The following is a 15,466-nucleotide window of genomic DNA, read 5'->3' as shown; positions in this document are numbered from 1 at the left end:
TTCTCCTCTTCATATCGCGCCCCCCAGAAACGACAGTTACGAATGCTAGCATGCTTTATTTTTTTTTTGTTGGTGATGGTAATAGTGCTTCGCCTCGTTGCATCAAGGCACAGCAGAGAAGCCACCACAGTGAATGACTGCCACAAAAAACATGTCGCATGCCCTCTCGTTCAGCTCACTTATATGTTTGTACATGTGCGGCTGGTCAATAAACGTATTATACGACCACAATTTGTGGAAATATTAAACGTAGTAGCCGGGAAATTGTGTTTTCCGGGAATGTATTAACCGGGAAAAATGTAGTGTAACTCTATGGGGCATTTTTAATGTCCGCGATTTTGAGCGTACGAACCGGGAACCTATCAATGAGGTTTTACTGTACAAATTTATTCGACAATTCTACAAACACCACTGTTCACTGCTCTTTAGTGACCTCTGCACTTTCCTTCAGCCAGCCCACTGCCAAAACAGTTCTCACAGATGAAATTTGTGAACACCCACCACGGTGGCTCAGTGGTTAGGGCGCTCGGCTACTGATCCGGAGTTCCCGGGTTCGAACACGACCACGGCGCCTGTGTTTTTATGGAGGCAAAACGCTAAGGCGACCATGTGCTGTGCGATGTCAGTGCAGGTTGAAGATCCCCAGGTGGTCGAAATTATTCCGGAGCCCTCCACTACGGCACCTCTTTCTTCCCTTCATCTTTCACTCCCTCCTTAATCTCTTCCCTTACGGCGCGGTTCAGGTGTCCAACGATATATGAGACAGATACTGCGCCATTTCCTTTCCCTAAAAACCAATTATTTTTATTATTATTATTAAATTTGTGAACAGTAGAAAGCAAATTTTGGCCTAGGATGAAGACTCCAGGTACCAAAATCATCCTATGTGTAGAAAATGAGCATTCTGAAAGCCCTGCATTCTATGCAAATGCCAGTGTCTGCTGAGAAGCCAGAATTAAAAGTGTGCCCCTCCCTAGTAAATTTCATCAAAGCATGCAGCTTTAGAGAAAAAAAAAGGTCCACATGAACAATACTCTGATGAACTAAACTGCTTAAAAGGACATCAGCGTAATCACGTGAGCACTTAAGTGACAGAAGAGACAGCATATATGGCCTGCTCAGAGCCAATGCTCACCACAAGATAAAAACAAAAAAGTATTTTGCGTAGAAACTTTTTCCTGAACACAGTCTACTTCCGTTACTCCTTGATGAAACAAGGAACTAAAGGTGCAGGGAGTTAATGATGAAACGAGGGCTCTATATAATCTAATGACAATAATAACAAAGATCATGAGACTGTACTCAGCTGTTGCAAGAATGCACAAACTGATTACAAAAAAAAGCACAACACAGTGGCTACAATGATCAAATTCATTCAATGGAATAGCTCAGTGAAAATAAATTTTATAAAATGTAATTTTTCTTGTAGGCTTATAATTCTAATTTGAGATCTGTACCACAAATATGCATCTCTGCAATGCTAAATTAAGTGCTGCATTATGAACCACTTCAGAGAAAAAGCTTAACATTTTTTAGGGCAAATTTTAGACTTTCTGTACCTACTTCTGTACATTTGTATCAAGCTTCATTAATGTAACTTTGTTACTCCATTACTATAGAATATTTTATAATTGCTACTTCTTAAGTCTCACCCCAGTTCAGCGCTTCATTTATAATTGTTACTTGTTAAGCCTCACCCCACTTCAGCACTTCATTTCCATTTAACCTTTTGTGGAACAAAAGGTTGTGAGCAATGCATGCAAGCTAATAAAGGTAGCACAGTTATGCCAATCAGTTTCTTGTCAAATATACAAAATTTGAGTGCTCTAGTGCTAACGGTTCTTGAAAAAAAAAAATTGGGAAATATGCATCCCACTGCCCTGTGAAAGCATCTCAAAGTGGGACATATATGACCCACTCACCACTGAAAGACAGCCACTTCAGAAAAAAAATATTTTCGTCACCTGATGTGAACTTAGTGTAGGCATACAAACGACAAGCAAGAGAACATATAAAAACCTACTTTATAGGACAACTGGTTTGTTCATGGAAGGTAATATGCAGAAAACCAAAGTAATGTCCAACAGTCTAGCAAGGAGCAGCAGTTCACAATTGGCAATGAGGTGCTGGAAGTGGTAAAGGAATTCGTCTACTAAGGGCAGGTAGTTACAGCTGATCCAGATCATGAGAGGGAAATAACTAGAAGGATACGAATGGGGTGGAGCGCATATGACAGGTTCTCTCAGATCATGAATAGCAGGTTGCCAATATCCCTCAAGAGAAAAGTGTACAACATCTGTATCTTACCGGTACTTACCTACGGGGCAGACACGTGGAGGCTAACGAAAAGGGTTCAGCTTAAGTTAAGGACAACACAGCGAGCCATGGAAAGGAAAATGATAGGTGTAACGTTAAGAGACTGGAACTGGGCAGAGTGGGTGAGGGAAAAAAACGCATGGTAATGACATCCTAGTCGAAATCAAGAGGAAGAAATGGGCTTGGGCAGGGCATGTACTGCGAAGGCGAGATAACCACTGGTCCTTAAGGGTAGCGGAGTGGATTCCAAGAGAAGGCAAGTGTAGCAGGGGGTGGCAGAAGGTTATGTGGGTGGATAAGATTAGGAAGTTCGCAGGCATAGGGTGGGCACAGCTGGCAAAGGACAGGGTTAATTGGAGAGACTTGGGAGAGGCCTTTACCCTGCAGTGGGTGTAGTCAGGATGATGATGATGATGATGATGATAGGCCAAACTAGCCAAGAAGTGTTTAAGCTATATCCACGCGCTGTGGAAATATGGAAAACAGACATGGGCCTGGCTACAGCAGCACCCTACTTTTCGTTTTGAAAATGCAGGAAGCTAACTGCGCAAAAAGGCACTGTACAGACTAATACATGTGGACTGTGCTCTCACTTTCGTTTTTGTTGAGCACCAGATGATTATAAAACATAAAAATAACTTAAATCACCGACGAAATATATCACTAAAAAGTTGTGCATTATGTGTTGCGCAAATTTTAGACAAACCAGTATGGGCAGGACTGAAAAAAAAAAACATACATAGGGCATTTAGAGACTCGTGAATAAGAAATAAAATTTTGGCTATGCATGTTTCACCAGTCGGAGAGTGCACCAAAATTATTTGTAAAACATGTGCAGCGCGCGCGAGTGGAACGGTTCAATTGAAATGTGGGTAGTATGTGGCGGCACCGAGTGAATACCATTGGAACGAAAGCCGGAAAGCTTCTTAGGACATCCATAAGGTAGCGCTAGAAGTATGAAAGCAATAGATGCAACAGTTCTAGGCTTACAATTCAAAACATGGCAATGAAAAAAGTGGGACGTATATGTCCCTATCCCACAAAGGGTTAGCCCGTTTGGGGTGAAAAAATTTGGTGAAAAAATTCCATAACTAATACAGTCAGACTTCGATATAACAAACACGTATATTATGAACTGTTGGCTAAATCGAACTCTCCGTAAATATTTTTAACACATGCAATTTCCACCTTATATATTTAACGCAGTCGGCCGTGAAACGGATATATTGAACTCTCTACCGCCAAAAGGTACCCATTTGTATGGCAGGCGGTAAGCTTCGCCGTGCTACCCACATGACTGGTGGCGATGCGGCAAGCGTTAGCATCAAGGTTTGCGCTTTTATCTTGCACTCGCCAGCAGCAGTATGTAGGGTTGTAGTCTAGCAGTTAACACACGTTCATGCCTCTGGCATCTGTTGACAGTGCCCTGGAAGCAGCAGCGTAGATGGTGAAAACAGTGATAGCTTTCGCTCTGGCATACTGCTTTCCATGTGACATGGCTGTGACGAGAGGAAGCCACCATAGCTGGTCCTTTACCTGCACTTGTGGTGCTGTGCAAGAAAGCCAACCTAACGCGTTTTTTTGGGCGGTCTCTGAATAGCCGCGCGCGCCTTCAAAACACTGCTGAAACTTGAGAAAACGTCCCTCTGTTTCTATACTAACGATCGCCTCAATTGCTATCTCTTCACTGACTGAATTTTGCTGCAATTACGTGCATTTCTGGCAAAATTTTATACAATGAATTTCAGCTATATCGAACTATTTTACTATTTTTCACCTGTTCGCTATAACGAGGTTTCACTGTACATATGTTTGCACAGCAGTGGATGTGAGACGATATAACTGTGAATTTGTGCTTGCTTAGTGCAGTTAATGGTGCCAAAAATGTTAGCCACTTAACCATATAAAAAAAAGTCTCACTTAATCATATAAAAAAAGTCTGTTCGAACTAGACTTCATTATTAAAAATTTTCAATGCCTCTGCAGTTTGAACTACTCACATTACACTGTATCAATAAATTAATGGACACTCATAGCAGCTAGCTCTGCACCTTTTTAGACACGTGTGTTGCGATATCCACAGATTGCTTTCACTAGGTGCAAATATTCAGAAAAACATACTTTGCCTGTTCTTGATGGAAGAAAGGTCTTCATCAAACGACTGGCCGGTACTGCGAGCAAAGGCTTCCGCTGTTGCACAGTACCCATGATGAACCAGGTAAGTCTGAACGACTCTGAAAAACAGTAAGGACAGTCATAAGTAACAAGCTGAGGCAAGAAAATCTTAAAGCCAGCTCCCACTCAGCAAAGAACATGGAAAATTAGAACGAATCATTCAAATTGAACTAAAGAATTTGCTTGAAATTATATTATGACGAAATTTCAGACTTTATTCACTTGAAATATCTTGTGGAGGTGGGTGGTACCTATGCTCGAAAGCCTGTACAAACAATCTCTAAATGGTGACAAGCAAAGTACAGCCTTATTGACATCACTTAGTGTACAGAGAACAAGTCTGTGAAGAAAAATGTTCGGGCACATCAGCTGCGGTCGATTGAAGTTTCTAGACACCTCTATACAGGAACCACATGAACAAACAGGATATATTTGTCCAATCGACTGAGTACGGCGGACATGTCTGAGATGCGGTCAATTCAAATGCACTGCATTCATCTCTGCAAGCCTAGTAACTTCACAGCAAAATTCTCTGTTCCCACTGATAGCATGACTGGCAGCGCTTCCTATCTATATTTCTGCAATTCCCTTTAGTTTGAATTATAAACTATTTCACAACATACGTTAAAATAGCAAGCTTTCAAACTTTATCAAAGGGACACTGAGGACAACCCCACACAATTTTTGCTCTCAGTAAGAATAGATTCTCTGGCTCTTTGCTGCTATGCTGACTTTTTCCAGCCATATAAGATGCATTTACCCAATTTAAAAATCTTCCCTCCAATTGATTCAAACTCTTGACGATCTGACTGGAAAGGACACACTGCCACCGTTTTGAAGTGAAAGGCAGTGTAGCATAACCTTCGGGATCCGTGCACTAAAATCAGTGTCAACGCATGCATTTTACTTGTGAAAATGGCCAGTGAAGGCCACACCTGTATTTCGTTTTTTTTTCCCTAGCTTGTAAAAGATTGTTTTTGGCGAGAGCGGTTCCACTGTGATTAGAATGTAGTACCTTATCAAATCAGGCCAACTTGAATTTGCCCTTGGGTGTCCCTTTAAAAATGAAATGAGGGAGCACAAAAACAACATGGACAAAGACACAGAAGTAGACAGAATGGGCACTAACTTTCAACATTACGTCAAAGTCACCACAGGGTATATAATATATACAGTAGGCTCCCTTTAACATGAACTTGAAGGGACCAGAAAATTTGTTAATCTCATCAGAAGTGCCCTCAAAAAGATAGGCGAACATACTAGATGTGTCCATATTTAGTATGTTGGTTGGTTGGTTGGTTGATGAGGTAAAAACATCCTAAAGAGACTCAGGCCGTGAGGGACACTGCAGTGGAAGGCAAGCACCATAACCACTGAGCCACGACAGCAGCTCCATATTTGTTACATGAAAACAATGAATAGAGTTTCAGAGAGAGGATAATTGCAAATAGAGCATTTATTGCACTGTACATATGCATGAAGTGAGCTAAAGACTGAGAGCATGAAACAGGCTCATGTCATCCTACTTGAAAATGGCACTGGTGTACTTTTCTTTTTTTTTCACCGTCTCTTTTTTTTCTCACTGTATCCCAGAGTGCTGTTTGTGTGCGTTTTTTTTCCTATTTTTTCTTTCCATCCTGCTCTAAGTGCTTCGGAGGTGACCAGCAGTGTAGCTATTCATCTCTTATCTTGCTCATTCTGCAGCACAGCTGTAACTGACTACATGAGCAGGCACACCACACGCCTTTCTGTATGTCATAAGTAATGCCCGCAACGCTGATATCTGGCCCTCTCTGCATCGCGATAATGCGTGCTGTGACGCCACCTCGGCTGAAAATGCTGACCTTAAGTTTTAAGCCCCAAGTCAACGAGTGGGTGAACTTTGCGCACATGCCTCTTTTAGTCTGTGAGAAGCAATGCGCGTGCAATGCGAAGATCTGACCATGTGGGATCTCTGTGCCAGCGCAGACACTATGATGCCTGGTCTTTTCCACACTGGAAAGAATGCCCCCCCCCCCCTTCCCAAGAAATCGCTCTCCAGCAAGACTGGTTCCCTGCAGTTATGTACGAAAGTGTGCAGAAGCTATCTTGTGTGGGTGCGCATTTCCTGCATAGAAGCATTATATATGTTATTTTCTGTCCTTGACAGTGCCATGTACATGACCAATGAGTTCCATTGCACAAGGTCGCCATGATTTGTGGTCGCTGCGAAAGTTCGTATTAGCCGCAGGACATGCAAACCAGTTCATTAAAAAGGAATGTGGGTGTTGAGGTCTCAAAAATTGCAAAAAAGACATTTCTTAAAAAGTTTTTCATGCCAAATATACTTCAGGCTAAATCTCCGCAAAATATCCATGCTAAAAAAAATCCCAAAATACAGAAAAACTGAATATTTTGAGAGTTGTGTGGCTGAAAAATGAAGTGCGAGCATCGCAATGATTTCCACTTCACACAAACAATCGCAATCCCAACCACAGGGTGTCTGCCAGGGTGTCTACCAACCGGGAAAACCGTGAAAACCGGGAATTCAGATAATCTGGAAAAACTCAGGGAAAACTAGGGGCATTTGTGCTTACATCAGGGAAAATTAGCTGCAGTCCTACATAAAAGGAACTAAAGTCCCTATAATGCTGCCTCGTGTACACAATGCGGACAGGTATTGCACGGATTGCCCAGTGCGGCGTTACGCGTCCTCCCCTCAGTGACCACTGGCCTCCAACGTTGTGCTGTCAGGTGGGGCATCCCAGCAAGGCGGCAAAAAGCTTTGTGGCGCTTCCGATTTCAATGCGCACTACGTCGAAAGCGGACACTTTCCTGCGCTTCCCCGGCGCTGTGCAGGGCGGCGGCAGCGGGCGCGCTTCCTACGGTTCGCATGAGCGCTGTTCGACGCCCAGCGGCCTCCGATTGTTTTCCCCAGACAGCCCCAACAGGACGGCAGAAAGTTTTGTGAGAACTTGCGATGGTCCCAAATGAACTCTTCCTACCTGCGCATCTCCTTGATGGAAATGTCCATTTCTGCTGCAGGGTGCAGATTTGGGAGAAAGGGAAATAGTTTTGCACCTTTTAGCGATCTGCCGACGCTAGCAAAGCAACGAATTCTGTCCATACTTAGCTGCGCTGTTTTGAACCAACTTAAGTTTTAATGACTCCTGTGGTCCCACAGGCAAGCTGTGTGCAATGTGTCAAGCATGACGGCTTTCAAGTTCACTTTCATCCAGGACTGGATGAATGCGAAACATTGCGAGTTTGCAGCCTGGATTAGGCCCGTCGAAAGTAACCCGAACGCAGTGTACTGTGCGCTACGCAGAAAGCATTTTTCGCTCAGCCACATGGGAAGAAGAGCAGTGACGAGTCACGCTGAAAGTAAGAAGCACCGACTGACCATTACAGGAGCCAGGACACTCTCTGTAGCCTCATTTTTGACACCGCCAGCCACCACTGTGACCAATGCTGGGACACCCTCTGTAGCCTCATTTTTGACACTGCCAACCAGCGCTGTGACCAATGCCGGGCCAGTGCCGCCAGTTTCTGCGCATCCTTCAAGTGCTTCAACTACTGTGACGGACGTCCAACTTGATCGTACAGCAAAGGTATCTTTCAGTGTGACTTAGAGGTCATAAATGCTGAAGTGATGTGGTGTCTCAACGCAGTTATGACGCACACATCACTCCGTGCTGCCGCGGCGTCGGCTTCTCTGTTCCCTTTGATGTTCCCATCATCAGCAACAGCCAAGAAAATGCAGCTTAGCAAAAACAAGGTAGGATATACTATTGTCTATGGCCTCGCACCTTTCTTCAAGGAGAACCGCATGTCGGAAGTAAGCCTCCCACCTCGTCGTGGCGTTTGACGAATCGTTAAACAAAGTTGCATAAAAAGAGCAAATGGACGTGTGGTTCGCTTTTGGTCGGATGCAGAGCAGAGCGTGAAAACGCGCTACTTGACGTCATGCTTTCTGGGGCGCATGCAGGTAGAAGAATTGGTGTCCGCTTATAAGACTTCCACAGATGGACTCTCCCGATCAAAAATTCTTCAGATCTCTGGATGGGCCAAATGTAAACATAAAATTTCTCCGCGAGATCAAACAAGAACTTTGTGAATCCAGCGACGGCCGTCGTATTCTCGAAGTTGGTAGCTGTGGCCTTCATGTTGCAAACGGTGCTTTCAAAACTGGACACGCGGCAACAGGTCGGCAGCTCGTGGAATTTCTTCGTGCTTTGTACAACTTATTCAAATGTGTACCTGCCCGACACGCTGAATACGCACACATAACTAGGAGCAACATTTACCCTATGAAGTTTTGCGCTGTGTGGTGGCTTGGAAATGTTCCTGTAATTTCAAGAGCTTTTGAGATTCTGCTGTACGTAGAAGTGTACGTCGAGTAGTGTCGAAACGAGGACAACCGACCGAGCAGCGCTAGTTGTTATGCCTGGTCGAAACAGCCACTCACGATCCTCTGCTGTCTGCAAAGCTAACCTTTATGCTTGGCATTGCGGAGGAACTGCAGCCATTCCTGGCTCAGTTCCAGACCGATTCGCCTACGCTTCCATTTCTTGGCGCAGCATTGGAGAACCTTCTACGATCACTAATGAGTAGAATAGTAAAGAAAGAATAATGACGGCGGACAGTCCGGTGAAGTTGATCAAGGTGGACATAAACCTTACAGCGAACGTAGTTACGACGCCCAAGGTTGACCTTGGGTTTGCTGCGAAGAATGCGCTCCGAAAGGCCCCGAAACTTCGATTCCGCTATCCTAGGGTTCAGAAGGGACTGCACCACTTTCGTGAAGAACTGCGCTAAAAAGATCACAAAGAGGTCGCCATTGAGATTCAAGCTGGCGAGGGGATCGTCACCTCTGGATCCCGCGTGCGCGCTGAATCCCGATCTCTGGCAACAGCGTCTAAATGATGCACTTATGGAGCACCAATGGATGACAGGAAAAGAAGCTGACCGGGTGATGTGGTCCTACAAGCATGTATGCTCCCTAGCCTCGACGCAAGCGGCATTGAAAAATTTCAATAGGAGCATGCATCGGCTGGATGCCCTTTGGGCAGGCATCTGTGGTTCAAACAAAGAACTGTTCACATTTTTGAAGGTGATTTTGTCTCTTTCGCATGGAAATGCGCCTATCAAGCCGGGATTTTCTATTAACAAGGAATGCCTTGTTGAAAATCAGAAGGAGCAATCTTTGGTCACCCTGCGAATCGTGTATGATGCCGTAATGTTGGCAGGAGGAGTTACCAACGTTTAGCTAACCAAGAGGATGCTTCAAATGGTCCGTGGGGCGAACGCACAGTGAATAGAGGAGCTGGAGAGGACAAGAGCAGAAAGGGCCGATGCACTGAGGAAGGAACGGGAAAGGAAGCATGCCGCCACTTCTGTGAAACAGCTCGAGCTGAAAAAGAAGAAAGTGTTGGCTGACGCCGAGATGCAAGTGTCCCTTATCCAAACGAAAATAAACTCTCTAAAGCAGTGAAACAACACTGAACCATTGTGCACGAACTTGAGGTTGACTTTCCAGTGTTACTTTGAGGCTTGTCGCTCTTTCACTTCTACAAACTAAGGTTTCTATAATCTGCAGTTCGTCTGAACAGACTTGCTAAGAGAGAATCGCACTTGTGAAGCTAAAGTTCAGGTCCCACACCATTGCGGCTATAATAAGTAGATAGAAATACCTCACATCTGAAAATATTTGTTTCCACATGCATCTTCCTTTTAGTTCCTATCTGAAAAAGTTCCAATTCGATTCGCAGTTTGTTTTAGCATTTTTTCGAAGATATTCGATTTGTTGTGCATTTTGCTAATCTCTCCCCTTTCTTTAAAATGAAATAAACACTACTCCTTATTTTTCAAATAGGATTAAATCGTTATTTTCATTTTTTTTAACATGCTTACTGGAGAGCGATACCAAAAGGCGGCTTTGTGTCAGCTTGTTTTCACATAAAACAAAGTACTGTGTCCACCACCATGTTGATATCGTTTGAAAGCTCGTTTCACACCCTTTCATTTGACACTTCGCAAGATGGCATCAGAGCAGTGCAGCCAACTCTGCAGCCATTTTCCTACAGCTCAGAAAAGTGCACAGAGACGAATCAGTTCATGATTTTACGAATAACCTCTGTCTTAAGGGCTTGTTCTCTGGTTTATTTTGGGCAACTTAAATAGGCTTGGTAGCAATTTATTCAGCAGTAGAGCTATGCTATGATGCTATTCCTACTGGCTTTCACAATATGCATTATATTTAATTTGTTTCTTTCCTAAATTACCAGCCAAACAATTTTGTAGATTCTATTCATAATTTTTTTTTACTACTGTATTTTCACTGAGGCAAGTGTAAAAGCAGCATCACTGCACAAAGTGCGTATGATGCAATACTGTTAACATTTCTAAGAATTTGAAAACTTTTTTTGGCTAACAGTATATAACAAAGAGCCCTATTAAAACCCCAAAACTCCTTATAACTCATATTCCAGTATGTCCAGTTGAGCTATTCAAAATCTAATTGCATATTTGTACTCTACATAAGAAAAAACACTTAAAACAATCTTTTGAGGCAATTACGATTAGGATTGCGCCAGAAATAAAAAATAGTTTTAAGACCTACATCCCCCCCTTAAGCAGATTTATTTTACATTGAATCCTACAGGAAAACAACCAAATGGTCTCGCACTGTTCATCATATCCGAGAATTCGTCTTAGCTGAGTTCGTTTCAACGCAAGTCTACTGCATATGGTCTGAGCTGTCCACAAACAGCTAGTGAGCAGGCGAAAAAAAGCTGACGTTATTTTAATGGCAGTGATTGCAAGTTATTTTCACTAGCCAGATGTAGTACAGCCACAGTAGCATTTCCAGCAGTCCCTTTATAAGAAGGCTCCTTTGTGCCTTCTAAAACAGCCAAGGAACAGGCAAAGAATGGCTACATATACAATAAAAATGCAACTACTAAATGATTATGCTTAGGTCTTTTCTGGCAAAGAGCAAGCAGTACAGTGTTACTTATGCTAGTGCCTTTTTGGAAAGAGGTATACCTACCCAAAGGGTAGCTAATAAAGCTAAAGCCACTGTCCACTATGTGGAACAGCCTGACAGGCTAGTTTACATTCATGCCCTTTCTGCTCCTCGCTCCCCCTTTACCCTCCTTCACCTGAAATTTGTGGCTATGCGGCAACCTACAACGTTACTATACCAACATATACCGGTATGCCTGCATGTGAAAAAATAATGTATTTTACATATTTGTAGCAATTATCTTCATACCTAGTGTTCATGAAAAACACACTCTGTAGATGCATCAAGTAACCATTTCTAAGCATTTCGAGACATCCTTATAGACCTTTGAATACATGGCCAATTTGTTTGCACGGATATTTAACCCAACATAAACTAATGTTAAAAAATATACTAGTCCAATTCAAGACAATAAAAGTGAGATGATATTTTTGTGCCCATCTAGTGCTTCCAGTAATTTAATTTGTTTATTTATTACCTCATTTTGCTATAACTAAACAATTAATGTTTGGAGTGCTAGATAAGTGAAAGATTGTAAGAAAGTTGCAAATGCAGGGGTTCTCAACTCCTATGGCTTTAAATGTGCTGAGGAATCCTGCATATCTTGGCTTCAGTCCCTTTCTTCCTAACATGCATGCAAAAAAAAAAGAACAAAGGAAAAAAAAACTGACAGACGATCATACGAACTGATGTGGCGAAGCTGCAATCGCAGGGGGCTGCTGGCTTTCGCTTTACATTGGTCACCTTCCCATCGTGCCTTTGAATTTGATTTCCCCATCACTTTTTCATTCCATTTCTGTGTGGACTTGTGGAGGGTGGAGGCGGGTTAAGGCCTTCTGGAAGGTGGAAATGGGCATGCGGGTGGGTGGCGGACTCCTCTTGAGAGCTTCTGGTGGCTGAGATGTGTGAGGCTTCCTGGAGGATGGAGGCGGATGTATGGTGGGCTCCTCTCATGGGGATCTGGTGGAGGAGGCTTCTGGAGGCTGAAGGTGAGTGAACCTTTGCTCTGGTGGATGAAGGGTGCAGGAGGGTGTATGGGTGGCGTATTAGGCTCCTCTCATGGGCTTCTGGTGGGTGGAGGCCTTCTGGAAGGTGGAGACTTCACTCCTCTGCTCTCACACGCTGAGAATAGCTTCACTCCTCTGCTGTCACACGGTTTTGCGGAATGGCGCTACTACCACTGCCACATTTAAAAAAAAACATGCAGACGCACGGCCTCTAAAAAAATTCCCGAATTCATGATGATGATGATGAATTTTTATGGCGCAAGGGCATATGAGGCCAAAGAGCGCCATGGCACAAGGTATTTTCGATTTCTCAAGGTGGGGTCAAAGACCCATTTCCCAAGCATTTCACCCTAAATAAGCCGAGCACCAGACCAGGGGAAAGCTTGTACCCAATGTATCACCGCTGGGTACCCGGCGGCACTCGGGATCGAACCCCGCACCTCCCGGATGCAAGGCGGATGCTCAACCACTCGGCCACCGCTGCGGTCAATTCCCGAATTCAATTGCTAATGATTGGCTGTATATTGAAATGGTCCACTATAAGCAACTACAGTACGGTCAGTCCCATAATAAAGTAGGTAAAAGAAAGGTGGGCCTGAAGCATGCATGTATACACTGTGTGCTTAGGGAACCAAAATCGTACTTTAAGGAACTCGTGGGTTCTGTGGAGGCCAATTTGAGAACCCCTGTTGCAGAGCACCCAGAAGAAACATCAAATAGCTCAAATTACAAAAGACAGCCTTCTTCAACCATTTCTTTATACTTCACTTCACTTTCTTACCTTAAAGGCCCCCGGGATTGGGAGTGCTACATAAGGGGTGGGTTACATGTATAAATCAGATTTAAAGGGACACTGAGGAGAAATTGAAGTTGGCTTGTATCGATAGAATACCAGCTCCTGATCACAAAAACGCCGCTCTTACTGAAAGCAAAGCTCTTGTAAGGTAGAAAACAGCATTAAACCAAAAAACAGGTATCGCCGCCACAGTTCAATCTTGCAAGTACAAGCATGGTGACGTCATAGGACAAGAGACGCCACCTTGGAGGAATTTTCCTTTCTACATGGAATGCGCGAATCTCTGACGCTGAAAAAGGAAGGTTGCGCGGTTCAATATTGAAGTAAGTTTTGTTTTAAAACCTATAGTGCACTTTTATCACACAAGGAAGACAGACAAAAGACAACCTGAATGTTGGAAACAAAGAAAACCGATGCTTGGTGGCGCCACAGATGGCCAGGAGAGTTTCGATTTGTTATGGCGCTTCGCGTCTGAGCTTTGGTTGCCCCGTGGTATTGTTTTTGACGTGCCTCGATTTACAAGTGCCGAACAGCAGAGCAACTCCAAGTGCCGCTTCAAGTGCTAGTTAACCTTTGAATGAGCCTGTCAAGGCTGGTCAGATGATCGCCACGGTCAATGAAAAACTATGATGGCACGATGGTCGGTGATCGTACAAGGCAGCACTTGTGCCTTCGCACGCTTGCCCGGCGAAACATTCCCGGCTGTGCCAGTCAACTTCAAACTACTTAACGGAAATCGTTTATTAGGGACGGGGGACAAGATACAAGGCAGTTCAGAAAAATTGCTGATGGCCTAGCTCTGTTAGGCCAGGATATACAGAGCGAAAGCACGGAAATTTCTGCATCGGAAGAGTGCATTCACTAGATGCGCCTTTATTGATAGTGTCAATTTGAGCCGTCGTGGCAGAGTGGTAGAGTCTCCGCCTCAAACGCCAAAGGTCCTGGTTCGATTCCGAACCTTGGCACAGGATCTTTTTTTTTTATTCAGTGAGTGGGCGGGGGGTTTCAGTGGCTCCCATAGATGCCGCCACCAAATACGTTGGTTAGCGGTTAAGCGCAGGCTCTGTTAAGGTGCGTTTATGCTCCGGCGTAATGCGCGCGCGTGCTGCACGGCGACGTCACGTCGGCCAAAGCGAGACCCTCTATACTCCAACTGCGTTTGACCGCCGACACGTTCGGCGGCTTCGGCGCACTCTGATCGCACTGGCGGGAAGACTTGGAGCATGTCTCTATTTCGCACCGAGTGCGCCAGCCGCCGCCGGCCCGGCCAGACTGATTCGGCTCCGATGCGAGGTGCGCGTTGTGACGTAATTCAATAGCTTCGGCAGTTGGGCGGAGCTGTTCTTTTCGAGCTCTCGGCTAATTTAAAGGGACTATGCAACGAATAAAAAGTCACTTGTAAATGTTTTCAATGCTTAGAAATGATGCTAAGAAGCATTCACACGAAGTACGAGTCTTCAGAACTGAGCCGGCAATTTATTATGAACTTTTAAAAACAGTGTTTTTTTAAATTCGCAGGCCGATTGGTGTGCTCGTAGTGACCGATTTTGGAACTAAAATCGTGAAAGAAAGACGTCACAGTACCCATGACGTCACCAGGCCACCACACGCTCTCATTCACTGGAGCTACGGCAGCCACGATGTCACGGGCACACTTCCGGTAGCCGTGAAAATCTTCTGCTCGTGCCGCCGCGCAACCCTCTTGGGCAAGCGCGAGCCAGGGCATTGCCTTCGCGCATATGGTTTCAATTTTCCTCTGCCACCTCCTACTGTCGGGAGTTCCTGAGCCACTCGCACGGCTCTTCGTGCGCACGCATACGGCTCGATGCCCATCGCGGCCGTAAAAGCGAGCAGTCGCACCTCGAGGTCCGGATTTATTACTGCTAATTACCACAGATGACAAGCAAAAAAGCCTGACACGTGCCGCAATCCAGGAAGGCGAATAGACCGGAGAGATGCCACCACGCCACCGACGCTGCTGCTGGGGGGCCAGGAGCGACAACCGGAAGTTGAAAAATAAACGTCAGCGGATGACGTATTCATGGGCGGGGCCCAGTCACAGAGCTGTTTTCTTAATTTTTTTTTCTGGTGCTCTTCGGTACGAGTTGAGGGGGGAGAGGAGGAGCATAATTTTTAATCGTCTATATCTTCGCTGTTATTGATGCT

At 44.6% G+C, this 15,466-nt stretch overlaps 1 protein-coding gene across 2 annotated transcripts in view; it reads right to left on the bottom strand.

The window, feature by feature from the left end:
- Nucleotides 1-15,466, bottom strand: part of RanBPM (Ran-binding protein M) — a 58,759-nt gene that overhangs the window by 30,118 nt on the left and 13,175 nt on the right. For both annotated transcript variants that reach the window (XM_077646653.1, XM_077646654.1), the window contains one exon: nt 4,438-4,550. In XM_077646653.1, coding sequence (XP_077502779.1) covers nt 4,438-4,550 — 113 coding nt within the window. The remainder of the gene's footprint in view (nt 1-4,437; nt 4,551-15,466) is intronic.

Source organism: Amblyomma americanum, chromosome 1 (assembly GCF_052857255.1).
Source record: "Amblyomma americanum isolate KBUSLIRL-KWMA chromosome 1, ASM5285725v1, whole genome shotgun sequence".
Classification (NCBI taxonomy): domain Eukaryota; kingdom Metazoa; phylum Arthropoda; class Arachnida; order Ixodida; family Ixodidae; genus Amblyomma; species Amblyomma americanum.
This window is presented reverse-complemented; position numbering and strand designations above follow the sequence as displayed.